This window comes from Ailuropoda melanoleuca, chromosome X, assembly GCF_002007445.2.
Source record: "Ailuropoda melanoleuca isolate Jingjing chromosome X, ASM200744v2, whole genome shotgun sequence".
Taxonomy (NCBI): domain Eukaryota; kingdom Metazoa; phylum Chordata; class Mammalia; order Carnivora; family Ursidae; genus Ailuropoda; species Ailuropoda melanoleuca.
Window position 1 is genome coordinate 11,846,417 of NC_048238.1, and position 26,522 is coordinate 11,872,938.

Below are 26,522 nucleotides of genomic sequence, written 5' to 3' on the forward strand. Positions count from 1 at the left end.
GAATTCTGTGAACATTTGTATGCCAAGAAATTAGATGATATAGATGAAATGGACAAGTTCCTAGAAAGACAAAATACAGAAATAATTCAGGAAGAATCTGAATAGAAGTATAACAAAAGACCTTGAATCAGTAATCAAAAAACTTCCCACAAAGAGAAGTCCAGGCCTAAATGACTTCACTGGTAAATTCTACCAAGCACGTAAAGAAGACTCAACACCAAACCTTTGCAAACTCTTCCAAAAGATAGAAGAGGGAACACTCCCTAACTCATCTTATGAGGCAAATACATTCTAATAACATCACAGGAAAAGAAAACTAAAGACCAGTATCCCTTATGAATATAGATGGACCAACCCACAATAAAGTACTAACCGAACCTAGCAGCATATAAAAAGGATTATACACCATGACCAAGTGGGATTTATGTCAGGAATGCAAAGTTGTTTCAGCATATGAAAACCAATCCATGTTATTCAACATGTTAATAGACTAGAGGGAAAAAGCACAAGATCATCTCAGACACAGAAAAAGCATTTGACAGAACCTAGTACATTCTTGTGCTAAAAGCACTCAAAAAAAACTAGGAATAGGAGGTGCAAAGAGTTGTAACACCTGCAAAGTTAGGGAGACCACAGTAGTCTATGTAAGACTACCCTCACTTCTGACACCACCTGTAAGTTCAGGGGTTCTCAAAACGTCCCTCAGGGCTGCTAGAATTACTCACAGACCTCACTGAAAGCTATTATACTCACAGTTATGGTTTACTACAGGAAAAGGATTCAGATGTAAATCAGCCAAGGGAAGAAAAACATAGGGTGGAATCCAGGGAAGTACCAAACGTGGAACACACGAGTTTCCCAGCATTGATATATGGCAGTACTTCCTGGCATATTGCCAACCAAGGAAGCTCACCCAAACCGGGGTGTTCAGAGTTTTTATTAAGGCCCCATTACATAAGCCTGACTGATTCATCACGTGTTTGATCTCAGTCTCCATTCTCTCCAGAGGTCTACTCATACTGTGTGACCAAAGTCCCCACCCTAAATCATATTGTTTCAGTGTGACCCAAGGCCCTCAGGCAAACAAGGGCACTCCTATCAGGCATGAAGATCACCTTCCAGAAGCTGAGGGCAAAGGCCAGGCCTCTCTTTGGGTAAAGTTAATTTTGAATATGCAAAAGAAAACTTTCTCAGCCTAATAAAGGGCATTTATATAAAACTTGTATCTATGAAAACTCAGAGCTAACATGATACTGAGCAATGAAAGAATGAATGCTTTCCCCACTAAGATCAAGAACAAGACGGAGTAGTCTGCTGTCACCACTTATGTTGTCAGGGCACTTAGGCAAGAAAATGAAATAAAAGGCAACCATATGGGAAAAGAAGTAATACTATTTATATTTGCAGGAGGCATAGTCTTCTATATGTACAATTTTAAGGAATACATACACCAAAAAAACCCTGTTAGAACTAATGAATGAGTTCAGCAAGATGGCATGATACAAATCAACATACAGACTCAACTGTATTCCTACACATTAGCAATGAATAATCCAAAAATGAAATTAAGAAATCCATTTATAATAGTATCACAAAGAATAAAATACTTAGAAGTAAAAATTAATAAAAGAAGTTCAAGACTCATACATTGAAAACTACAAAACACCATTGAAGGAAATTCAAGATCTAGGTAAACAGACATCTCTTGTTCATGGATTGGAAGACCTAATATTGTTAAGTTGGCAGTACTTCCTGAATTGATCTACCAATTCAGTGCAGTCCCTGTCAAAATCCCAGCTACCTTTTTTACAGAAATTGACAAGCTTGTTCTTAAGTGCACATGGAAATGCAGGAGACCAAGAGTAGTAAAAATAATCTTGAAGAAGAACAATGAAATTAAAGGACTGACATATTTTTTTAGATTTTATTTATTTGACAGAGCGAGAGAGCACAAGCTGGGGTGCAGTAGAAGGAGAGGGAGAAGCAGGCTCCCGGCCAAGCAGGGAGCCCCATGCGGGGCTCCATCCCAAGACCCTGGGATCATGACCTGAGCCTAAGGCAGATGCTTAACCATCTGAACCACCCAGGTGCCCCTAAATAAATCTTTTTTTTTTAAAAGGATACACCATTTGCAAATATCTTCTTTCATCAATGTTTTTATAGTTTTCAGAGTATGGGTCTTTCACCTCTTTGGTTAAGTTTATTCCTAGTTATCTTATATTTGGTGCAATTGTAAATGAGATTGTTTAATTTCTCTTTCTGCTGCTTCGTTATTGGTGTGTAGACTTACAACAGATTTCTCCACGTTGATTTTGTATCCTGTGACTTTACTGAATTCGTTTATCAGTCCTAGCAGTTTTTTTGGTGGAGTCTTTTAGGTTTTCTATATGGTATCATGTCACCTGAAAATAGTGAAAGTTTTACTTCTTCCTTGCCAATTTGTATGCCTTTTATTTCTTTTTGTTGTCTGATTGCTTATGGCTAGGGCTTCCAGTACTATGAATAAAAGTGGTAAGAGTGGACATCCTTGTCTTGTTCCCGACCTTAGGGGAAAGGCTCTTCCCCACTGAGGATGATGTTAGCTGTGGGTTTTCATATATGGCCTTTAATATGTTGAGGTGTTCTCTCTAAACCTACTTTGTTGAGGATTTTTATCATGAATGGATGTTGTACCTTGTCAAATACTTTTCCTGCATCTATTGAAATGATCACATGGTTCTTATCTTTTCTTTTATTGATGTGATGTAGCAAATTGATTGATTTGTGAATATAGAACCACCTTGCAACCCAGGAATAAATCCCACTTGATTGTGGTGAATGATTTTTTTAATGTATCTTTGAATTTGGTTTGCTGGTGTTTTGTTGAGGATTTTTGCATCTGTGCTCATGAGAGATACTGGACTGTAGTTCTCTTTTTTTGTGGTAATTCTATCTGGTTTTGGTATCAGGGAAATACTGGCTTCATAGGATGAATTTAGAAGTTTTCCTTCTTCTGTTTCTTGGAATAGTTTGAGAAGAATACACATTAACTCTTCTTTAAATGTTTGGTAGGATTTGTCTGTGCAGCCATCTGGTCCTGGACTTTTGTTTATTGGGAGTTTTTTGATTACTGATTCAGTTTCTCTGCTGATAATTGATCTGTTCAAATTTCCTATCTCTTCCTGTTTCAGGTTTGTTCATTTATATGTTTCTAGGAATGTTCGTCTAGGTTGTCCAATTTGTTGGCATATAGTTTTTCTTAATATTCTCTTATAATTGTTTGTATTTCTGTGGTGTTTGTTGTTATTTCTCTTTTACTTGTGATTTTATTTATTTGGGTCCTTTCTCTTTTCTTTTTGGTAAGTCTGGCTAGAGGTTCGTCAATTTTATTGGTTTTTTCAAAGAACCAGCTTCTGGTTTCATTGATCTGTCCTGTTGTTTCTTTAGTTTCTATGTCATTTGTTTCTGCTCTGATCTTTATTATTTCCTTCCTTCTGTTGGTTTTAGGTTTTGTTTATTGGTCTTTTTCCACCTCCTTTAGGTGTAATGTCAGGTTGTTTATTTGTGATTTTTCTTGCTTCTTGAGGTGGGCCTGTATTGCTATAAACTTTCCTCTTACAACTGTTTCTCCTGCATCCCAGAGGTATTAAATCATTGTGTTTTCATTTTCATTTGTTTCCGTGTACTTTTTTATTTCTTTGATTTCCTGGTTGACCCATTCATTGTTTAGTAACATGTTATTTGACTTCCATGTATTTGTGTTCTTTCCAGATTTTTTCTTGTGGTTGACTTCTAGTTTCATAGCATTGTAGTCAGAAAAGAGGCATGATATGACTTTCATCTTTTTGAATTTGTTGAGGTGTGTTTTGTGGTCTGATATGTGATCTATTCTGGAGCATGTTCCATGCACACTTGAAAAAGTATATTCTGTTTTGGGATAGAATGTTCTGAATATATCTGCAAAATCCATCTGGTCTGGTGTGTCACTCGAAGCCACTGTTTCCTTGTTCATTTTCTGTTCAGATGATCTGTCCACTGATGGAAGTGGGATGTTAAAGTCTTCTACTATTGCATTATTGATTTGTTCCTCTGTGTTTCTTATTAACTGTTTTGTGTATTTGGGTGCTCTGCTGGGTGCATAAATAATTACAATTGTTATTTCTTTTTTTTTGGGTTATCCCCTTTATGAGTATTTAGTGTCCTTCTTTGTCTCTTGTTAGTCTTTGTTTTAAAGTCCAGTTTGTCCGATACAAGTATTGATACTCCGGCTTTCTTTTGACAGCCATTTGCATGGTAAATGTTTCTCCATCCCCTCACTTTCAATCTGCAGGTGTCTTTAGGTCTAAAATGAATCTTTTGTAGGCAGCATATAGACAGGTCTTGTTTTTTTTTATCCATTCAGTCACCCTGTGTCTTTTGATTGGAGCATTAATCCATTTACGTTCAGAGTAATTATTGATAGATATGTACTTTTCCATTTTATTACTTGTTTTGTGGTTGTTTCTGAAGATTATCTCCAATCCTTTTTTTGTCTTTCATGGTTTGCTGGTTTTCTTTAGTGGTATACTTGGATTTCTTTCTCTTTATTCTTTGCACACTTATTAGTGGTTTTTGATTTGTGGTTACTGTTATGTTTGTATATAAATAACCTCTTCTACATATAGCAGTCTATATTAAGTTGGTAGCCTTTTAAGTTTGAACCCATTCGTTGTTCCTCTGTCCCCACATTTTAAGTGTAGGGTGTCCTATTTTACATCCTTTTATTTTGTGAGTTCCTTGACTGATTGCTTACAGAAATATTCATTTTTACTGCTTCAGTGTTTCCTATCTTTATACTCTCACTTTTGGTCTCTCCTTTCCACTTAGAGCCCTCTTTAATATTTCTCACAGGGCTGGGTTAGTAGTAGTTAGGAACTCCTTTAGTTTTTGAATGTCTGGGAAGCTCTTTATTTCTCCTTCTATTCTGAATGATAGCCTTGCTTGATGGAGTATTCTTGGCTGCAGGTTTTTCCCATTCAGTATTTTGAATATATCTTACCATTCCTTTCTGGCTTATAGAGATTCTGCTGAAAAAATCCACTGGTAGCCTCATGGGGTTCCCTTTGTATGCAACTGTCTTCTCTGTCTTGCTGCTTTTAATATTTTTCTTTATCACCATATTTGGCCATCTTAATTACAATATGTCTTTTTTTTAAGATTTTATTTATTTATTTGAGTGGGGGGAGAGGGGCAGAAGGAGAGGGAGAAGCAGACTCTGCAGAGTGCAGAGCCTGATACGGGGCTCAGTCTCATGACCCTGAGAGCATGACCTGAGCCAAAACCAAGAGTCGGATGCTTAACTGACTGAGCCACCCAGGCACCCCTAAATATGTCTTGATGTGGATCTGCTTTTGTTAATTTTCTTAGGTGTTCTCTGTGCCACCTGGATCTGGATATCTGTTTGTTCCCCAGATTAGGGAAGTTTTCAGCCATTATTTAAATAAATTCTCTGCCCCCTTTTCTCTTCATTCTTCTTCTGGGACTCCTATAATATGAATGTTATTATGTTTGATGAAGTCACTGAGTTCCCTAAGTCTGTTCTCATTTTGCATAATTCTTTTTTCTCTCTTTTGTTCATCTTGATTCTTTTCCATTACTCTGTCTTCTAGGTCATTAATTCGTTCCTCTGCTTCTTTCAGCCTGCTGTTCATTCCATCAAGTGTGTTTCTCATTTTGTATATTGAGCCCTTTTTCTTTGCTTTGTTATTCCTTATCTCTGTGTTAATGGTCTCATTGATGCCTTCCATTCTCTTCTCAAGTCCAGTGAGTATCCTTATGATCATTGCTTTAAATTCTCCATCACTGGGCACCTGGGTGGCTCAGTCAGTTGAGCATCTGACTCTTGGTTTCTGCCTGGGTTGTGGCCTCGAGGTCATGGGATCAAGCCCTGTGTTGGGCTCCACGCTTGGTGTGGAGTCTGCTTGAGATACTCTCTCTCTCTCTCTCTCCCTCTGCCCCTACCCCTACTCACACTGTCTCTCTAAAATAAATAAATCTTTAAAAAATAATAATAAATTCTCCATCAGGCATGTTACTTATATCTGTTTCACTTAGATCTCTGGCTGGGGCCTTGTCCTGTTCTTTCATTTGGGGCAAATTCCTCTGTCTTCTCATTTTGTCTAAGCCTCTGTGTCTGTTCCTGTATGTTAGGAAAGGCAGCTCCATCTCCTGTTCTTGAGGGTAATGGCTTTGTGAAGAAGAGGTCCTGTAGTGGCCTGCCGTGTGGTGTCCCCTGTTCCCCAGGGCCTGGCGCTTCTGGGGTATCTCCAGTGTGTGCTATGGGTGCTCTGCTCTTGTGTTCTGGCCACTTTATCCTGCAGGCCAGTCATCTGCAGAGGCTATCTCTGCCTGTTGTGGGCAGAGTTTGGTCCCTGGCCTGAATGTGGCACATTTTAACTAGACGTGCTCTGGTCTGTTTGTGAAGTGAGACCTCTCGGTGCTGCCACAGGATCTGAGGCCTCAGAAAACTCCTAGGTCAGGAGATGTAGTGTTGGCAAGGGTTTGGGCCAGTCTTCTGGGGGAGGGGACCTGCAGACCTGGGGCTGAGGCAAGCGTGACTGGGAAAGGCGTTTCTTCTAGAGCCCAGGGGTCTAGAAGAGCTTGGTGTAAGTGAGTTAGGTAGCAAGTGTCAGTGTTGTGCTGGTTCCTGCAGGTGGCCCTGTGCTTATGCTGAGGGATGGGGGTGTGAAATGATACCTCCGCCTTCTTTGTTCCCCAAGGGGTCTCTCCATGAATGCTGCTTGTCTGGGACAAGCTCCAGGATGAGCAAATAACCTCTGTACCTTGTGCCCCAGGTTCTCTTCAGATCTCTGTTTTCACACTGTATATCCATGAGCTGTTTGTCCTGCCTTTTCCCCAAGAGCAGCCCCAATGTCCTCTGAACTCTCCCAGAGCCAACCACACTGACGTTTAAAACTCCAGGCTTTAAGGCCTACTGATTGCAAGAACTCAAGAAATTCAGGCCCTCTTGCATTCCAAGCCAGTTGCTATGGGGATTTGTTTTCCCCACATGCTCCCCTGTGTGCTAGTCTGTCTCTTGCCCTTCACCATGACCAAGGCTCCCTCCCCGCTGCAGTAGCCGTAATCCATTTCTCTCCCAAGCCAGGTCTCTCTACTTCCTATCTTCTTCAATGTGGCCTCTTCTTTACCTTGTTCTGCCAGTCCTCAGATGAATTTCTGGGGCATTTAGGATGATTTGATAGTTATCTAGTTGTATTTGTGGGATGAGGCAAGTCTTAGTGTCCTTCTACTTTGCCACTGTCTTCCAAGATCTCTCTTGAGAAAGAATAGCCTCTTTAATAAATGATACAGGGATAATTGAATATCCATATTCAAAAGAATGAAGTTGGACCTCTATCTCCCTTCATATACAAAAATAAGCTCAAAGTAGATCAGAGACCTTACAGAAGGTAGAACTATAAAAGGAGAAACCATAGGAGTAAATCTTTGTGGCCTTGGATTAGGCAGTGGTTTCTTGATACGACACCAAAAAAGCACAAGCAACAAAAGAACAGATACATTGGACTTCATTAAAATTTAAAATTTTATACTTCAAAGGACACCATCCAGAAGGTGAAAAGACAACTCTCAGAATGGAATAAAATATTTACAAATCATATTATCTGATAAGGAACTTACATCTAGAATATATAAGTAGCTTTTACAGCACAACAATAAAAAGACAAATGGCCCAATTAAAAAGGACGAAAGATTTGAATAGACCTTTTTCCAAAGAAGATATGCAAATGGGCAATAAACACATAAAACGATGCTCAACACCATTAGTCATTAGAGAACTACACGTCAAAACCAAATGAGATACTACTTCACACCAACTAGGATGGCTGTAATCAGACAGACAGTGACAAGTGTTGAGGATATGGAGAAATTAGAATCCTCATACATTACTGGTAAGAATGTAAAATGGTGCAGCCACTCTGGAAAGCAGTTTGGCAGTTCCTCAAAAAGTTAAACATAGAATTACCATATAACTCAACAATTCCATTCCTAAGTATATTCCCAAGAGAATTGAAAGCATATGTCTACATAAAAACTTGGACACAGATGTTCATAGCAGTATTATTCATCATAGTAAGAAGTAGAAACTACTCAGATGTTTATGTTGATGAATGTATAAACGTTGTAGATCCATAAAATGGAAAATTATTCAGCCATAAAAGGAAATTAAATACCAATACATGCTTCATCATAGATGACCTGTGAAAGCATGAGGAGTGAACAAAGCCAATAAAAAAAACCCCACATGTTGTATGGTGGCATTTATATGTAATATCCAAAATAGGCAAATCCAGAAAGTGGATTAGTGGTTGCCAGGGAATGAGGTAGGTAGGGAGGATAGGGAGAGATTGCTTATAGGCAGGGGTTTCTTTCTTTTTTTTTTTTTATGAACATGTTCTAAAACTAGATAGTGGTGATGGTTATACAACTGTTTAAATGCACTAAAAACCTTTGATGTGCATATTTTATAAGGGTGAATTTTATGGTATGTAAATTATATCTCAACAAAGCTGTTATAAAAAATTAGATTTAGCACTTTGGTTAATTCAAGTAGCATAGCTTCAAACATGTCAACTCACAAACTTTTTAAAGTGAAATTAATGAAAATGTAAATCTTATGTAAAATTTAAGCATAATTAGCCAAAGTAAAAATGCAGTTTTCTGAAGCACTATTTAATTTTTATCATACTGTTTTATTTCCTGATTTTTTTTCATTGATGTTTTTGCAAATTTAATGCAGGATTCCTCTTTTAATTTCTTTAAAATGTGTTTAGAATGTCAGAATGGAAACAAGGTTTAACAAAATTAGGTATAAATTAGAATAGCATGAAAGAACAAGATTGTAATTACTAAACAGCTGTGTTTGATAACAGTGTATTCTTGTAGATTCCATAAATAAGTTCCTCATAATTACATAAGCTGCAGGGCTTGGGAGAAAGGCAGTGAAGTTTAGGGTTAGGATGAAGTCTGAGTCTAGCTCAAACCCGTGAGGAGGGCTACTTCCTTCTCTTGTTGACTTCCCATTTGAGAAGGTTTTTCAGGTTGGGGGTTTATCAGGAGTATAAGGAAAAATGACTCTTTCCATACTATTGTGCAGTTATTCCTCAAACCACAGTGCTATGTGATTCTGTGTCTGGGAATCTTAGTAGTGGGGATCACTGACAGATTTGTACAGAGGCCAGAACCTTGGTAAGTTTATTGATGCACATCAAGGTAATTTAATCTTCCTGAATCTTCATGGAACATTTGAAACCCATAACAGATAGTCACAATGTAAATGCCTACAGAGAAAAGATATATATTAACAGAGTTTCGCCCAAACTAATTTCAGAAGACCTACATTAGCACATATAGTAAATTAATTGAAAAGAGAATGAATTTAATGAAGTGACTTTTTTTCTTCAGCTGCTTTCAAAATTGTGAAATCCTGGCTTGGTCCAGAAGCAGTGAGTTTGTTGAAGTTTACCAGTAAAAATGAAGTCCAGGACTATGTCAGTGTAGAGTACCTGCCTCCCCACATGGGTGGAACTGTAAGTATAGTCCTTGAAATGTGTTTCTAAAATAAGACTGCATCATGGTGCATTAGGGTGTATTCTTTCCTTAAGGAAAAAGAAAAAGCAATATCTTAACATCCAGAGAAAGATCGTAGATACTCCAAAATAACACCATTACAGACATTTTTAATGTACGTTTTCAAGTTGTTTTCATTTTGAGTAGGTTCTGTATTTACATGGTTCTAAACTGAAAAGTATTCAATATTCAGTACAAATAATTCAGAAACAATACTCAGTAAAAAGTCTTTCTACTACTATCCCAATTACTCTCTTCCTCTTCCCAATTCCATTTCTTACATTTATTTCCACGAATATGTACTATAGATAAGCAAAAATATATGTAATTCTTCCTCCCTACCATCTCTTTTAAACAAGTAGTGTATTTTTACACCATTGTGCATCCTACTTTTTTCTTTACAACATGTCTTAGAGATCATTCCAAATCAATATAACAAGCTGTTTTACTCTTGTTTATGGTGAATAGTATTCCTGTATCTAGAGATGAACTATAAATTATTTAATTAGTAACCATGACTTACTGAATTTTTTTTCACATGCCTTAGTTTGCTTCCGTTTGTCTACTATTGAACAGGCTTTTTAATTTAAAAAATAATATATATTATCAAGTTTTTTTGAAATTGTTTTGCTACTTTCAAATAAGAGACCAGGAATAAGTAGGTATATGTTAAATTTTTAATACTACATAACAATGAAACAAACTGTGATGATAATTTTTCTTTCTAAACTTTGAAAGCCTATGGATTTGGTATGCTTTGGATTAACTTGATAATATTTCAGTTGTTTTTTACAATCTACTTCATATACTGTCTACCTGGCAAAATTATATTCAACCAGGATCAAATGACTAGCAAGATAAAAAGTTTTGGTATGCCCTTTTGTTTTCTTTGGTTAGAAGAAACTTGAACCAATATTTTTTATTTGAAATTTGCAACTTTCCTATTTTGAGCCTTTATATTCTACATTTTAACAGAAGAACACAGTACGGTTCATTTTCAGGTACTACCTTTAGTTAAACGAGCTATTTGACTGATTTGTTTTTCATAATTTGCCCATAGAATTGTTAAAATTAATGGCATCTAGTAAAAATTATTTTTAGGGGTAGAAAAGATTATCTCCCTTCTTTGTCATTAATGGCGTATTTTTTCAGGACCGTACTCAGAGTTATAGTAGGACTTCTATTCTTTAACATAATTTTCCCCCCAAAGTAATACATAGACACCTTTTTTTTTTTTAAAGCAAGCAGTACCTAAAGACTGAAAGTACAACAGTTTAGTGAAATGTCTCCCTCCCCACATTACTGCCCACTGCCACTCTTCAAAGGCAGTCAGTCACTGTTTTCAAGTTCTCTCCTGGAGATGTTCTGTCCATTTTATTTTTTCACATATGTTGTTTTACTGGTTTCTCGTTAGGTTATGCCATATTGATTCTTAGAGGTCTACCTGATTTTTTAAACCATTACAGAATATTCTGTATAGATATAACAATGTATTTAATCAGTTCTCTTTTGAAGGACTAGTAGTTGTTTCCTTTCTTGCCATTATTAATAGTTCTGCAGTGAATATCCTTGTAAATAACTCTTGGTACGTGGGTATAGCAGTGTAAGTAGAAGATGAACTCCTAGAGGTGAAATCAGGTCAATGGGTATTTGTAGTTTAAATTTTGTTATCTGTTGCCAGCCCTCTAACGAGATTGTGCTCATTTCCCAATAACATGTGGCAATCCTTAAACCACATCCATGCCAACATCACATACTCTCATTTTTGTAATCTTTGCCAGTCTTGGGTGAAAAATATTGTGGTTTTGCATTTTTGTTATTGTAAGTGATGTTGCTCATGTTTTATGATTTAAAAGGTAGTCTCTTCTTTTTCTATGAACTCTGTATCATTCCTTTATTTTTTATTCTGTTATTACTCTTGTTGATTTGTATATATTAACAAAATCTGTCTTGCTTCTGATACATGTGGTACATAATTTTCCCAGTTACGGCTTTAAAGAAAAAAACAACTTGGTTTTTTAGGGGGTTTTCTTGGGGGGGGGTTGTGGTTTTTTGGTTGATTGTTGGGTTTTGTTTTTTGCAATTCAGAGAGGTTTCATTTTAGTGTGCTCCATTTTTATTAATATTTTTATGCCTGCTAGATTTTGTGCTATGATTAGAAAGGTCTTCGTTACTTAGGTTTTGTGTTTTGTTTTCTGTTTTTTAATCCCGTGTGGTGTTCTGGAGCTATTTTTTTCTAAAGCTTACATGGTTTTTAAAAAATACTTTTGGAGTGCCTGGCTAGCTCCATCGGAAGTGTGTGCTATGCTTGATCTCGAGGTCATGGGCTTGAGCCCCACATTAAGGGTAGAGATTACTAAATAATAATAATAATAAAAAATACATACTTCCAGGTTTTTATCCATCTGAAGTTCTTTTTGGTGCAAAGAGTGAGCTAAAGACCCAACTCAGTGCTTTCACAGATGGCTAGCCAGTTGTCCACACCACTTACTGCTTTTCCCTTTGTGTTTTGAAATGCTTCCTTTTTTAAAAATTTCCCTAATTAAGTCTGGTGTGGTGGGTTTTTTTTTTTTTTTTTTTTTTTTTTTTGGCCAGGAGAGTGGATTTTAATTTTACTTAGATAATTATTTCTCTACCCACCTCTTAGCAGGCTGTCATAAAATTCCTTTCTCTTAGGATCCTTTCAAGTATAGCTATCCACCACTAGTAGATGATGACTTCCAAACACCATTGTGTGAAAATGGGCCTATTGCCAGTGAGGATGAAGCTTCAAGTAAAGAAGATATAGAAAGTGATGGCAAAGAAACCTTGGAAACAGTTTCTAATGAAGAACAAACAGCTCTCCTAAAAAAGGTAATTTTAACAATAAAATGGAGTCGAAACCTGTGGCCTGTCCACAGTTCTACAACTAGCCAGGTATGTGACTGTAATTCACTTAACTTGCTGCCCTTCCTCGTCTTTGTAAACAAGAGGAAGGATGGTACTAGCTAACCAGTAGTGTCGCTGTGGTGTTTAAAAAGGCTGATTTCATGCATTTGTATAAAAATTGGCAAGATGCACTTTGAAGGAATTGTTTCATTGAAAATATTTTTGATTTATCTGAGATAAAAGTAATTAGTTTAAAACGTATCTACTTCTATTTTGGTTTTCAAAGAGCACTTAGTTATCTTTATGAGTTATAACTTAGAACAAATTTAAAGACTATAAGGGAAAGACCATGTTATATTTTCTGTAGTGACTTATTTAAGTATGCTCTCGAATATATGTTCATGGTCATGTTAATATATGTTAAATACATAGTTTAGGTGTGCTAAACTTATGTTAAAGATTGTAATTTGGATTGAATCACAGTAATGTTTATTTTTTGACCTAATGAACTGCCCAGCTATCAGCATAAAACTAAATTTCTTTATCTTTTCTTTCTCTCTCTCTCTCTCTATATATATATGTATTTTTTTTTTTGGCCTTTAGATTAACCTAACCGAACATACTTCCAAAGCAGAAGAAAATGAAAAGGCTGATTCCAAAATGAAAGCTTTCAAAAAACCATTGAGCGTGTTTAAAGGGCCCTTACTACACATCAGGTAATGATAGTTGAGGATTTTATTAGCTATGCTTTTATAACCTGTCTTGATTATCTTGAAGGAACTGCAAAATTAAGAAAACTCCTGTACTGTTTTTCAAACTGGAAATACGAAATTAAAGGTTATCCAAAGACTCACCTTGGTTTCCAGTCATAGTAGTTATTTTAGCTACCTTTTTGTTATTTATTCCATTAAATGTGTTTAATGGAATATCAGATAATAAAAGTGAATATTCATATGTTAACAATCTGAATGACATATATTTTTCTCATTTTACTGATACTGTTTGGCTTGCAAAGTTCGACAATGCCAGGATTGACATTGAACCATGCATTTGTCAGTTTGATCTTCTAAAAGCTAAAGCTGAACTAGAAAAATAGGTTTTTTACCAAGCCAGATTTCAGTACATCTCTGTTTCTGGGTTACTCAATCTCAGATTCAGGGTTGTTTGTAATTATCATTATGTAAAGATCTCTCTCACTAATGATGCTTTTCATTGGTAAATCTATATGGCCTTAACATTGCCATACCGACTTTATTTGGTGATGACCTAACATATCATTTCCCATCCCATACTTGAAATCTTTCTGTGTAACTGTTTTAGGTATGACTCTTATGAACAGTACAGCCAGACTTTTTAAAAATCTGGTATTCTAATTGATAAGACTGGTTTGTTTACATATATTTTGATTACTGTTATATTCGGATTTATCTCTACCATTTGTGTGTTTATGGGGGGGTAGAGGCAGGGGACAACACATGCATATTCTGTTGGCTGTGGTTTTTCTTTGCCATTTTCCCCCCTGTGGAGTTTGTTTTCCATTTTTCCCTTTGCTGGTTTAGAAATTACACACTGTTTTTTCATTGGAAGCCTGTGAAAACCGTAGATCTCGCCTTACAAATGTTGAGAGTTGGCTGGAAGAGCTGCCTGGAGAGAAAGCCAGAGGAGAGCAGGGCGGCTTCTAGGGCTGCAGTTTGGGCTCTGCCGCTCCCTGCCTCTGCCCCCGGGCACGTCACAGCACTTCTCCTGCACAGGCTCAGGGACCCAACCAATGTCTATCTCCCTACAATAATGTCTCAGGGTTTTTGTGCTGGTTACTGAGAGCGGTTTTGAGATTCATGACCTCCTTCTCTTTTCTGTGGTCTATTGCAGACTGGGTTCTAAAAGGAAGCCAGCAACCATGCTAATTTGTCTTGTCCAGAGTTGGGCAAAGCCCTTCTCAGAAAGCACGTCCTTAAAAATGTGTATCCTCAGATGAATGTCTCTGATACGTAGACATTCCTGATATAAAATGAATCTACTTACATATACAGCTCAAAGTGAAGAATTCACCTTTTAATCTGAAACAGAAACCCTGTTGTGCCCATTGTTTGGAGGCACCTGATACAATTTGACTAATGTAATTAAACAACACAAATTTTGCTTCGGTCTTTTTTTATTTTAGGTCGTGAGTACTATACTGGCCAGTAATAGTAAAATTTGCATTTTGAGGTTCACTGATTTTACTGTTTAACCAATATTTCCCACCCCAAATTTTTTGTTTTTCATATTCCATATTACTTAGAAAAAGCCTTTATTAAGGAATTACATAAGGAATTACTCTGTGATATAAATGAAAGATCATTAGAGATGTATTTAAGTTATGCTTTTCTGTTAGTATATAAAATTATGCCCCATTCTAATCTCTTTGTAATTAAAGTTGAAGCAGCAGTTTCTTCTTTGATTTTCTATAACCTTCCAAAGAGTTTAACTGTGCCTTAAGATGGTGCTGATTATAGGCTAATTCAGAATCTTCCTAATTCTTTCTCCTGTCCTTTTCCTATTTTGCTTTTGATTCTTGGGGAAAACCATAGGACTTTTAATAGCATGCAATGAATTAGTAAGAATAAAACAAAAACTATATTAGATAGTTGCTTTGTAATCTTTTTTTGATGAAATTTGATACAAATGAGCAGAAAATATTAACCAAATACTTATCTTTCAGCTAATGATTAGATTGTCATTTATTCTGAATAATACAAATGCCTTATATTTTTGTCACCACCTAGCCCAGCAGAAGAACTTTATTTTGGAAGTACAGAATCTGGAGAGAAGAAAACTTTAATAGTGTTGACAAATGTAACAAAAAACATCGTAGCATTTAAGGTAAATATCAGAAAGGTATAATAAATTCTATGTGGAAATCTGATATGGGAAGTGATTTCAGACATATTTTAATTGAAAGATTGAGAATTTTTAACTTGCACGGTGTTTTTATGATATTTTTAGGCATGTTATACTGCCTTTTACTTTTAATCACGTGACATAGCTTATCTACAATTTTCCCCAGGATCTGTATCTCAATCTTTAATGAGCCATAATAGGCTAATATCCAAATTAATCCCAGGCTTTAATGTTTGTGGTAAGAAAAAAAAACCCAAGGAAAATCACTCATTATATAAGTAATTCATAAGTGAAAAATAGAACTTTAAAATCAAAAGTGCATTTTCCCCTGAGTGTGATATAGTTTGGAATGTAGTTTATCCTGGATACTAAGCTAATGACTGAGTTTACCACTGCCCCATATTTTAAGTATTATTTCCTTACATCATCTAGTTTAACCACTAAGATGTTCTTTGAATATCTAGTGTGTTTTAATTTGTGAACACTATTACAACGTGTCCTAATACACAGGTTTTTTTTTTTTTAATTTGTATTAAAGGTAGGAAATTACCAGGCAGGGTATCTCATAGATTTTTTATTTATTTAAAAGGAAGGCTAAGTGACAATTGGACTTATGAGTGAATACTTTAAATAGATTAAGATACTGTTTTCCTATTGCTGGGGAAAGATGCGTTCCATGCCTAACCACCACGGTCATTTTGTAGACTTTATTCTTAATTTTTTAAAACTCATTTTTAAGCCATTTATCCCAAGAAGCATTTTTCTTATTATATGACTACTGTATTTATAAACAGGTGAGAACCACTGCTCCAGAGAAATACAGAGTCAAGCCAAGCAACAGCAGTTGTGACCCTGGCGCATCAGTTGATATTGTTGTGTCTCCCCACGGGGGTGAGTTGTGGCCTCATGGCCTCAGAGGTGTGCTGGGGTACCTGGGGCCGGGTGATGAGTCAGTGGAGCTGGACTAGAATCTAGAAATTAGCTGAGTGTCAACAAGTCACCTCACTGCACTCTAGGCATCCATTTTCTCAGGTGTAAAATGAGATGGGTCAATGGGTCTTGTTAAAATGGGGGTTTTTTTTAAGATTTTATTTATCCAACAGAGCAAGCATAAGCGGGGAGTGGCAGGTAGAGGGAGGGAGAAGCAGGTTCCCCGCTGAGCAGAGAGCCCGATACGGGGCTCGATCCCAGGACCCTGGGATCATGACCTGAGCCCAAGGCAGATGCTTCACTGACTGAGGCACCCAAGCACCCCTAAAATGGTTTTTTAACACCTAAAATTGTTTAAACTGGTCCCAGTTGAAAATGAATTTTAAAAAATCCTTTTTAGAAAAGTTTTTCCTTTAGGGTATTTCCATTTTCTTTTTCCATTGTTTTCTAGAATAATGCCTTAAACTACATGTCCCGCCCTTTATAAAGGTTCTTGTTTATATAATAAGTTACCCTTTTGTAATGCAGGTTTAACAGTCTCTGCCCAAGACCGTTTTCTGATAATGGCCGCAGAAATGGAACAGCCATCTGGCACAGGCCCGGCAGAATTGACTCAGTTCTGGAAAGAAGTTCCCAGAAACAAAGTGATGGAGCATAGGTAGGCTTTTTATTCACAGACTCTCAAATGTGATGGGAAGGAACTGCCTGCATGGTCTAGGCAGGTGTCTCTCTCTCTCCTTGCATTTGGCAGGCGTTTAGGCTTCTAGTGTGACCTCATGCTCTGCAAGGGCTCTGGGGTGCCCAGCTGAAGGAGATCTACAGTTTCGCAAGGAGGTTGCTAATAGCAGACTTGCTTACAGGCCAGTGCAAGAATCTGGATGTGTCAGAATTACAAACGTAGATCTCTCTGTCCCAGCAGTTCCCTTTGCAGAACACTCACCTCGTGTACTAGGATGTGTATGTCGCAGCATTGTTTGTACTAGTGAAAAATGGGAAAGAACCTAAGTCTGCGAGTAAGCCACTTAGATAACTGGAAAAAGGGCTTTCTTGGTAGAAGGAACCACAACTGAAAAAGGAGTGTGCTTGGCCTGTGTAAGGAACAGCAAGGGGGTAAATGTAGCTTGAATCTAGTAAGGGGCGGGGAGACAATGTGGGAGAGGAGGTCAAAGAGGTAGTAGGAAGGCAGCTGATTACCATAGTGACGACTTCTGATTTTGAGAGGAAAAACTATTAGTTGGTGCTAAGCAGAGCCACAAAGTGATTTTTTTAAGGCTTATTCTGGGATTTGTGTGGAAAACAGACTGTAGGCAGACACAGGTGAGAGTGATATTGAGTTAACACAAATAGCGTGTGCTGCAAGCCTGCACGTTCTAAGTGCTTTACTCTGATTTGTTCACTTCATCATTAAAATGACCCTAGGAGGTAGGTAGTTCTTTGTCCCCCTTGATAAATGAAAAGCTGGGAAACCTCGTAACGGTTGTGGCCGAGTTAAATCTTCAAAAGGAATTGAAAGAATACAGATGGGGCTGGAGCACAGAGGTGAAAGGATCCAGGGTAAGAAGCAAGCTGGAGAGGCGGACAGGGCCCAGAGGAGGAGCTTGGTCACCATGGTGAGACCCATGGGAGAGCGTCAGCCTGACCTGAGTCACCTTTGACAAGATCACTGCAGGCTTGTTTGCAGACAGGAGGAGGACAGGAGTGGGCCTGGGAAGACAAGCTTTATTTCAGTTGTCCCAGCAAGAAAGGGAAAAGACCTAGCCTAGAGGAATATTTAGTGGCCAGAGGAGAACAGTCCAGCAGGAACTCAGGAAGGAAGCCAGTAGGTGAGCTGTGTCACCTAAGTCTAGGAAAACCTGTTTGACAAAAGAGGAAGGGACCAGTGCTACTAAGTGCTGCCATCCAATCAAGGATGAGGTGTGAGCAGTGCCCATTGATGACATCATGGGGGTCATCACTGATGTCATAGGGAGCATTTTCAGTTGGCAGGAGCCAGGTTCTAAAGAAATGAAGGTAATAAGATTGTTCTAGAGGTTTGGCTTGTTGGAAGAAGGAAGAATGTGGTGTTGACAAAGGGATTGGTGTGGATTTTCAATGGGAGAAGCCAGCTCAACAAGGTAAGTCATTGATAGGTCCTGTCCCTTCAGCTTTCGTCATGAGGAAGGAAGGAACGCAGATACACGTTAAGGCTCATGGTGAGCTTGACTTGTTTTTAGATGGAGTAGTTCGATATTTAAATTTCCATATTGTAACAGGGTCTCCTTTCTCCTTACCAAGGGTTTGTCAAAGGCATGGCTATGAAAACAACTTCAAATAACACTGGTATAAAAGATGAAGATTTGAAGTTCTTATCAAACAGTCCCTCAAAAGCAGGTTTTAAAAAAAATCAATTTGTCATGGTTTGGTTTTCTGTAAGTCAAGAGAGGATCACTTATCTCACAGAACGTGACTTGGTGGTTTGATACTGAAGGCCCAAGTAAAGCAACAACTCCCATGTAGAAAGAGTGGTTTCCTTCAACTAGGAAGATGGGGTGAATTCTATTGAACACCATATAAAAAAAAACTTTCCCTAGGTTACTGAGCAGTATCTGTAATTGCTTGTGTTATTATACATAAAGAAGCAGGAAGAGGTAGGGGAGGAAAAATACTTTTGTCTCTACCCACCTTAAACACCGTCTCCAGTGAAAGACAAAAGAAAAATGGTGGGGGGAGCCAGTTGTGAGAGGTTATCAGGAGAAGCACAGTGAACAAGGGTAAGGTTATTATACAGATTTAGATGAATTGCTGTCTTCTAGAAGTCCCTCAGCCTGCAAAGGTAAGGGACCTTCCTTACTCACCTGGTGACACTGTCCAGAATCCTGTAAGCAAGGTTACAGGTCCATTTTTTCCAAGGGGCTTTATTGGTTCCTTAAAGTTGTCTGGTCATACCTGATTTTATGCATATCATTTTCGAATATGACATTCCAGTCAAAGCCTTGGTAATATAACCATGCTTCCAGTTGTGTCCTGGTACAAGGAGAACAGATTATTATGCAAAAAAAAAACCACTTATTTCCATGAAAGAATACTAAGAGTTTCTGAATTCTGGAGGAATCAGGTAGGGAGAAAAATTGTTTCAGTTCTGCTCACAAAGGTATAGTTTACCAAATTGCTGTCAATCATAGATAGCTTATGAGAAAAGAGTAAAAGATAACCTTAAATCTGGGAAAACCAAACATTAAAGAACCAGCAATAAAATAAAGTATAGTCATCACTTCATTCAATCCCACGTTATTAATTCTTGGTCTGCTTGATTCCTGCTTTTTTATTAGTTCTGGAAGTTCTTACCCAGTTCAGTTTCATGATCTGAAAGTTATTAGAAACCTGTTTTCTGGAGTACTTGTCAGAGTCCTTTCCATGAATCTCTGAAGATGAAGCACATTTGCAAAAGGATCAGAGTAAAACAGTAACTTCTGTAAGTGACAAAAAGACTTAAAAATGGCCATAGCTACAGATCTGATGAGAGTTCATTGTAATGCTTCTGACAAGGAAATTTGGTTATTTCTATGACATACAACATAGTGAGATAATAACTAGAATTATAAACCTTAACGTTATGCCAGGACATATCCAATTTCTAGGAATTTTATACAATTTCTAGAACACTTATATTAATAACATATCTATACAAATATAAAGAAGGTTTAGTATTACTTGACAGTGCGTCCCATGTAATTTAACATAGCAAATAAGCCTAATTAGTTTTATAAAAAGAGGGAACAAATCTTTTGATATGTTCCAGCGGCCCTCTGAAAAATTTCAGGATAGTTCAAGGTCAAAAAAACTTCATTCAGAATTTGAGTTGGGGTTTTTCAAAAACGTCAGAAGCTTTTAGACACCTTACTAAATCATCATGAAATAACATAAATCATCATGAAATAACACTTAATTATCCATTTAACCATAGTGACAATAAAATATCAAAGGCAAATACAGAAAGTTACATAGTTGCGAGTAACTTAGGAAAATAGTCTTCTAAAGATTAAAAGAGCTAAGCAATCAAAGAGCTGTTGATAAAGAGAACATGGAGCACAGGAAATTATTCAGATAAAACACACCATTTTTTCTTTCTAGGCAGATTACTTAAAAGCTAAAGAAAAGCCTTTTGCAATTTCTTATCAGTAGCTGACTGACAGTCCAAGAAAAGGTTGTCCTTTTAGCAGATGAAATTAATTTTTAGTTTTACATAAGTACACTATTGATATTGAAGCTTATTTGTTATAACCCTTATAGCAGATTCAATTTTAGCCAGCTTGACTACACAAAGTGAAATTTTCTCTTTCCAACTGTCTATATCCACTTAGTTTGTCCTTTATTATCTTCCCTATTCTGAAATAACCAGCTTTACTGTAAGAGAAAATTACTTTCATTCCCCTTAACAAAAGTACATGTCCATACTTCCTACCTTTACTTGGCCAAAATCACATCCTATTTTCCTTGCACGTGGAGTTAGTTGCTTCCGTTATTATTTCTAGTAATTACATATATGAAGGAGAATTCTTAACCCTTAGAAGCCATGATGTCTAGTGAAAACTAAGTGGTAAGCAATTGTGGTCTATTAACACCAGCATTCTGTAGATTGGCAAATTTACGAATACATAATTTCTAGAGGCATATGCTTCCTCATAGTACAGTTTTTCAGTGTGGCACAAGATATGTTTACTAACGGACTAAATATTTTTAGTTCCTCTGTAGTAAGAAGCCAAAAGTAGATAAACCAATGTTCAGTAATTAATGTTTCAGTATTTTATCTTACTTGGAAATGATCTAGTCAGTGAATTTCCCATTTAACTTAGCAAAACTGAAGTTTCAAGTTACCAAAGAGATTTGAAAACCTGTTTTTAAGTAGACTTCACCTAAAAACTCTTTTCCAACTTACATCTGAATCACTTGCTTCTAACAATTATGCTTGACTACTCATGACAGCTTCATGAAATATCAGAGTCAGCCATCATTCCAAGCTATTTTTCATGCTGACAAATTATGTACCCAAGATAACATGAGCCTATTTGAATAGTAAACTCCAGAAGAAAAAAAGTTGCACGTCTGCACTGTATCTGATATTGATAACTTTGAAGACATGCCTATTTTAATTAAACCAACAAACTTAGCTTTTATTTTACCTAGGATTAATCTACATCACAGGAACTCAAAGACACTTGGGTTAGTTTCAGTATTTCTAAGAGGTTTAGGAATACTTAATTTGGTAAGTGCTTGTTTTTCTTTAAGCCAATCAAAGAGAGCTTTTACAAATTAATTTTTGCAGTAACATCCCACCGTGGAAAAATATTACACATCTATAACATACATATATAGACACACATAACTTACAGAGACCTTTTAGCTATAGCTCTAGAATTTTAGCCATGAATCAGGTAAAGTAACACAAAAGTCACTAGTTAATATAAAAGAACATTTAGGTTCAAATTGTGTTTCTGGCAGTTGGAGTCATTTACCTGCTCAGGTGGCTAAAAGCATTTTGCTATTTTTTTCACTTGCCAAAATCCCAAATAACTCCCTTTATTCATTCTGATGAGAATCCCTTCCCTAAAGTTTGTATTTCAAAGAGGTAGCTGTCAGGTCCTAGAGAAGATAGGGTAGAAAATCTGTACCTCAAAGGCGCAGAGAAAGTGTCAAGGATCTTTTTTTTCTATGAGTTTTGGGGTTTATTTGCCTACTATCAGATGTCTAGAGTAATTTCTATTTCTGTGTTCCTTTTTTCTTAAGCACAGGACAGTTCTCTTTCCAACATCCTGATCTTTACATGTATTTTGAGATGACTGGGGGAGGTTTTAGGATTGGTAAGGTTAGGTGGACTTGGAATTGCTTCCAGTGTTGCATTTCCGGTTTTGTAAAGATTTGCAAGTCAGAGACAGTTGCTTTTAATTACTCAAACCATTCTGTTGCAGCCTGAATGGTATCAAGGGACTGATACCACCCATGCAACTACATTTTATTCCATTTGCTCTATATCGGGGAGAAATTTCCAACGAAGATGGAAATGAAGTGATTTCTGTGTTCTGGAGCTTCAGGGTTTAATGCACTATGCCTTTGAAAAGTTCATATAAAGTATTCTACAAAGGCCTTTAAGGGGGAAAAAAACGTGTACTATTGCTTCTAGCAACTCCCAAACATCAGCTTTCAGCTGATCCATTTCCTGAACATTTGTAGGAGGGCCTAGGAGAAATTCTGGTCATGTTTCCAGTGAGGAGAGTTTTCCACAGGGGGGCCAAGCGGCTTGTCTGATAACTACAGTATAACCATGGGTGGGAAGAACAGCCCTTAGCAGCCAGTCCGGGTCCCTGGGAGTGGTGAATGAATGGCCACTAATCTTTTTACCTCTTTCCTATATTTGGTATGTATCTCCTCAATGTGGAGATAAAAAGAACTTCATAATTTCATCTTGCTAAGGAAGTCCGTCAGGCTAGCGGCCATACTCTTTCATATTCTCCTTTCAATTTGGTCTTTTCAGAGATGACCAGTAAGACAATTGTTTAGGAGGAGAGCTCTCGCAAAGGCTTTTAAACAGAGAAGCTTTTCCAATTCAAAAGACCCATCGTCTGGCATTGACAAGGAGGATTTTATATTAATCTCAGTAGCAACTCAAGCCAATAGGCCTTTTCATGGTTGAACCATGGACACAAAGAGGCATCCCCAGATACGGTGCAAAAAATGCAGTCCTCACAGGATCCCAAGAGTTAGCCTAAGAAAGCAAAGGCCTCCATTGCCCCAAGTGGTAAGAATGGTATAGTGAAGATGCTATCTCTAGTTTCCCACAAGAATGTGAGAGGCCTCCAGGCTAAGACCCTTTGTGACATCAGGGAAGGACTTACTGGATTGGACTTTTCAACACTAAGGACCACAAAAGCTGAGAGGACAAAGGCCCCTCACGGACTGGGGCCCCTAATGACAAACTGCCCTGAAAGCTGGCACAGCTGGACAGAGAGGATGCTGCCTGTCCCTGTGTGTCTCAGATCCCCAGCCTATTTCCTAGCTGCCAGACGTCTGTGGACACATGCATCCTCCAGCTGATACCCTTGGTGGTCACAAAGGCAAGCTTTCAAGACCTAGAACAAGATGAAAGGAAGACCTCATTTCACCTATTTTCTTCTGCTAATCTAAATTTTGGAAAGGAAGGGACAAGGTGAAATTTTGACCTTTCTCTCTCGACCTGGCCCCAGAGTGAGATCCAGGAAAGCAGGCTTCGGTAAGAATTCTTACCTCACTGGCTTCTGCCGGTTTTCCAGGCTCCCAGCTGTAAGCTCCCAGACGAGTACCGTGTCTCAGCAGGTCCCAGCATAGGTTACCAAAATGTAGGAGAGGAAAAATAATTTTTTGTCTACCGTGCTAGGTTCTTGGCTGAGACCCCCACCCCTTGTAATAAAAGATTAATAGGAGGAAAGGAGAAGTTTAATACCATGTATACTTCCTGTATATATGGAAGATACCCAGGAAAACTCCCCAAAGTGGCCCAAGACACCATCTTAAATACCATCTGCAGCTCGGGACAAGATGTTGGGGCATAAGGGAGTCAGTTGCGGGGGGCTGTCCGGAAAATTACAGTAAACAAGAGCAAGGTCATTCAGCAGATGTCCACTGGTCCCTTCTCCATTAAGAACTCTTAGAGATTTCTGTCATCCCCTCCTCCTGGCATGGAGAGGAAGACACCCTTACTGATGGACATTTCCTTCCCTTGTAAATGTCAGTGTCCCTGACAAAAGGTTTTCAAAGCTTTTCTTAGGTCTGCTGTTTCTTAAAGAACAACCAGCTCAAGATAATCCTTATGCCAGAGAGGCCTATTTGGGAGTGGCCAGCTGTGCTCCACTTCCAAGATAGATCCACACTGAGCTGCCACCTTACGTGTGTCTGGGGAGAAGGAGGAGTACTTTCATCTCAGTTACATCAACTTCTGTATTTGACTTTTCTCACATTATAGGTTACTTTTATTTAAAAAAATTTCATTAAAGATTTTAAGAAGTTATGTTTCCTTTGGATTTTCATAGGTTAAGATGCCATATCGTTGAGAGCTGTAAACCAACCACTCTGACATTAAAAGACAATGCTTTTAACATGTCTGATAAAACCAATGAAGATCTTTATCTACAAGTAAGTGTTCCTTCTCCCTAACTAAAATAGAGTTGTTAATGCTAACCAGTATTAGAAATCCACTTTCTCCCCCCACTGATGTAAGGAAGACCTTTGGCATAAACAATGACAGAAATGTCCTTCTATTTGCGAGGGGAAGCCAAATCCGAAATCGTAAGCGGTGAGTTCCATTTGGATATCTATTCACTTTTCAAAAGCTCTGGCCATTTTAATTTGGACAAGGTGTTTGGTGCCTTGGGGCGTACCGAAGAGTCTGACCTCATGAGAGGGGTACCATTTCAACTTGAAAAAGATAGAGGGGCTCTCTTTCTGAGTAGCTGGTTTTGGTACCTCCAGGAAGCTACTTGCTTTGCTCCTTCTCCACTAGAAGGTTAGACCTTTCCAAAGCAAGAGTAAGCAGGCGCCCGGCTATTCACCGAACAAATGTAATCCCTCATTGCATCGCCAGCTCCCAGCTGCTCAGAGTACATGGACCCCATCCTGTAAATGTTTGGATTTCTAATATTCCTATTTGTCATTCACATGATTCATGTACTGTTTTACTGATATAAATCTTTCATCCTTTTTTCCCTCTTTAGCTCAATCGTTTACTAGAAAGCAATAGGAAGCTTGAAGACCAAGTTCAGCGTTGTATCTGGTTCCAGCAGCTGCTGCTTTCTTTAACAATGCTCTTGCTTGCTTTTGTCATCTCTTTCTTCTATTTGTTGTACAGTTAAAGTGGCATTCAGTAGGAAACATGGCTCTTTCGTTCATTAGTTGGAAAAAGACCCAGAACTTCACGCTACCAAAAGCGTCACACATCTGTGCTTCCTGAAAGGCAACGTGCCACATATAGAGGGGAACAAATACATGTCTTGAAAATAAAGTCTGTTAGAATAAGGAAACACTGGAGAAATTGATTATAAGAGACTATAGCTATAGTTAGCCAAGTCAAGGCATAGCCGTGTGTAAATTAATACTTTAGATATAATTTATTTTTTTCTTTTGATTTGAAGACTTCTAAAGTTTAAGTTTTATTATATATATATACACACATACATTAGGTGAACTGAAAAGTGTAAGTAACAAGCTTTGTCGCAGCCAAAAAATGTCATCTGTTTTTATGTTTTAATGACAAAATCATTATAGCTGAGCCAACTTACTAGCTTTTCTATACTATGTATATAGTACATGTATATTGAAAAAAAAAACCATACTTATACAGAATAATTTCTGTAAACATGACTTTGTAATTTTGAGAATTACTTCTAGATGCTAGTCAATATTCTTTGGGTATGTAAAACTATTTAATGTCAAACCACCTTTAGCCTTGGTTTCTTATCTGTCTTCCTTAACTTAAAGTCTGCCTTTTATTAATCTTGGACTTTTTAATGAACACTCACATTTAGGTAGAATTTGGGAAACTAAGTTTGGTTGGGTTTTCCTTGAATTCTGTCAGTGGCATGGAGAGGAAAAATCCTCTCGGTCCCACTTTCTAGCCTTTTTTATGCGGTTTCACATTGCTCACGGTGGCTAGACACTGACCCATTTGCTTCAGTGATTAGAAAGACCTCCTCCGTTCTACCATCTTCGCCCTCCTTTCCAAACGAAAGGAGTTAAAATTTCTTTGAAAAGTTAGTATTTGAGAGGCATAGCAGAATTCACTGACATTTCAGTTCCTTGTTAAAATCAGCCACAAGAAGGAAACTTGACAAAAAGCCTAGAGTATCTAGAAGCATGGAAAAAAAAAAAAAACTCAAGTGTCAAGTCTCCATTTCCAAGTGACAAGTAGAACTCACCATCCACTTGTAGCACCTTCACACCGGGGCTGACTGACTTGCTGGATCCTCAGCCCTTGTCACAGTAATCGTGGTTCCCAAGACGACACGACTCACAGGGGCAGAGGTGGATGAAATGAGTTTGTTTTCTCATTTATACAGCCAGTTTCAGTCCGTATTGATTCACGTGTAAATCTACTCAATATGAAAGAAAAAAAGAGTCTGCCTGTTAAATAAATGTTGAGTTTGGATTGAGCCACGCTTGGAGAATGTTTTATTCTGAAGGGTAGTGCTGGCAGCTTTCATCTGGAGAAGCTGATGATTCCAAAATTGAGTCGT

The 26,522-nt window shown here is 37.7% G+C and overlaps 1 protein-coding gene and 1 long non-coding RNA gene across 4 annotated transcripts in view; one reads left to right on the forward strand and one right to left on the reverse strand.

Moving 5' to 3' along the window:
• The window catches only part of MOSPD2 (motile sperm domain containing 2), a 60,532-nt gene that overhangs the window by 33,002 nt on the left and 1,008 nt on the right, over positions 1-26,522 (forward strand). For 2 of the 3 annotated variants that reach the window (XM_011232499.3, XM_019806076.2), the window contains exons 8-15: positions 9,442-9,566; positions 12,283-12,459; positions 13,078-13,190; positions 15,240-15,336; positions 16,149-16,245; positions 16,813-16,942; positions 24,324-24,426; positions 25,005-26,438. In XM_011232499.3, the coding sequence (XP_011230801.1) occupies positions 9,442-9,566; positions 12,283-12,459; positions 13,078-13,190; positions 15,240-15,336; positions 16,149-16,245; positions 16,813-16,942; positions 24,324-24,426; positions 25,005-25,142 (980 nt within the window). In that variant the 3' untranslated portion in view covers positions 25,143-26,438. Of the gene's footprint in view, positions 1-9,441; positions 9,567-12,282; positions 12,460-13,077; positions 13,191-15,239; positions 15,337-16,148; positions 16,246-16,812; positions 16,943-24,323; positions 24,427-25,004; positions 26,439-26,522 lie in introns of those variants that run through there. The other variant, XM_011232500.3, reaches the window with a different exon arrangement.
• On the reverse strand, positions 19,118-25,005 carry LOC117797359. Its single transcript, XR_004622286.1, has 2 exons — positions 23,542-25,005; positions 19,118-19,287 (listed from the first exon to the last, which is right to left on the reverse strand). It is a non-coding gene; the product is annotated as an uncharacterized LOC117797359 (long non-coding RNA).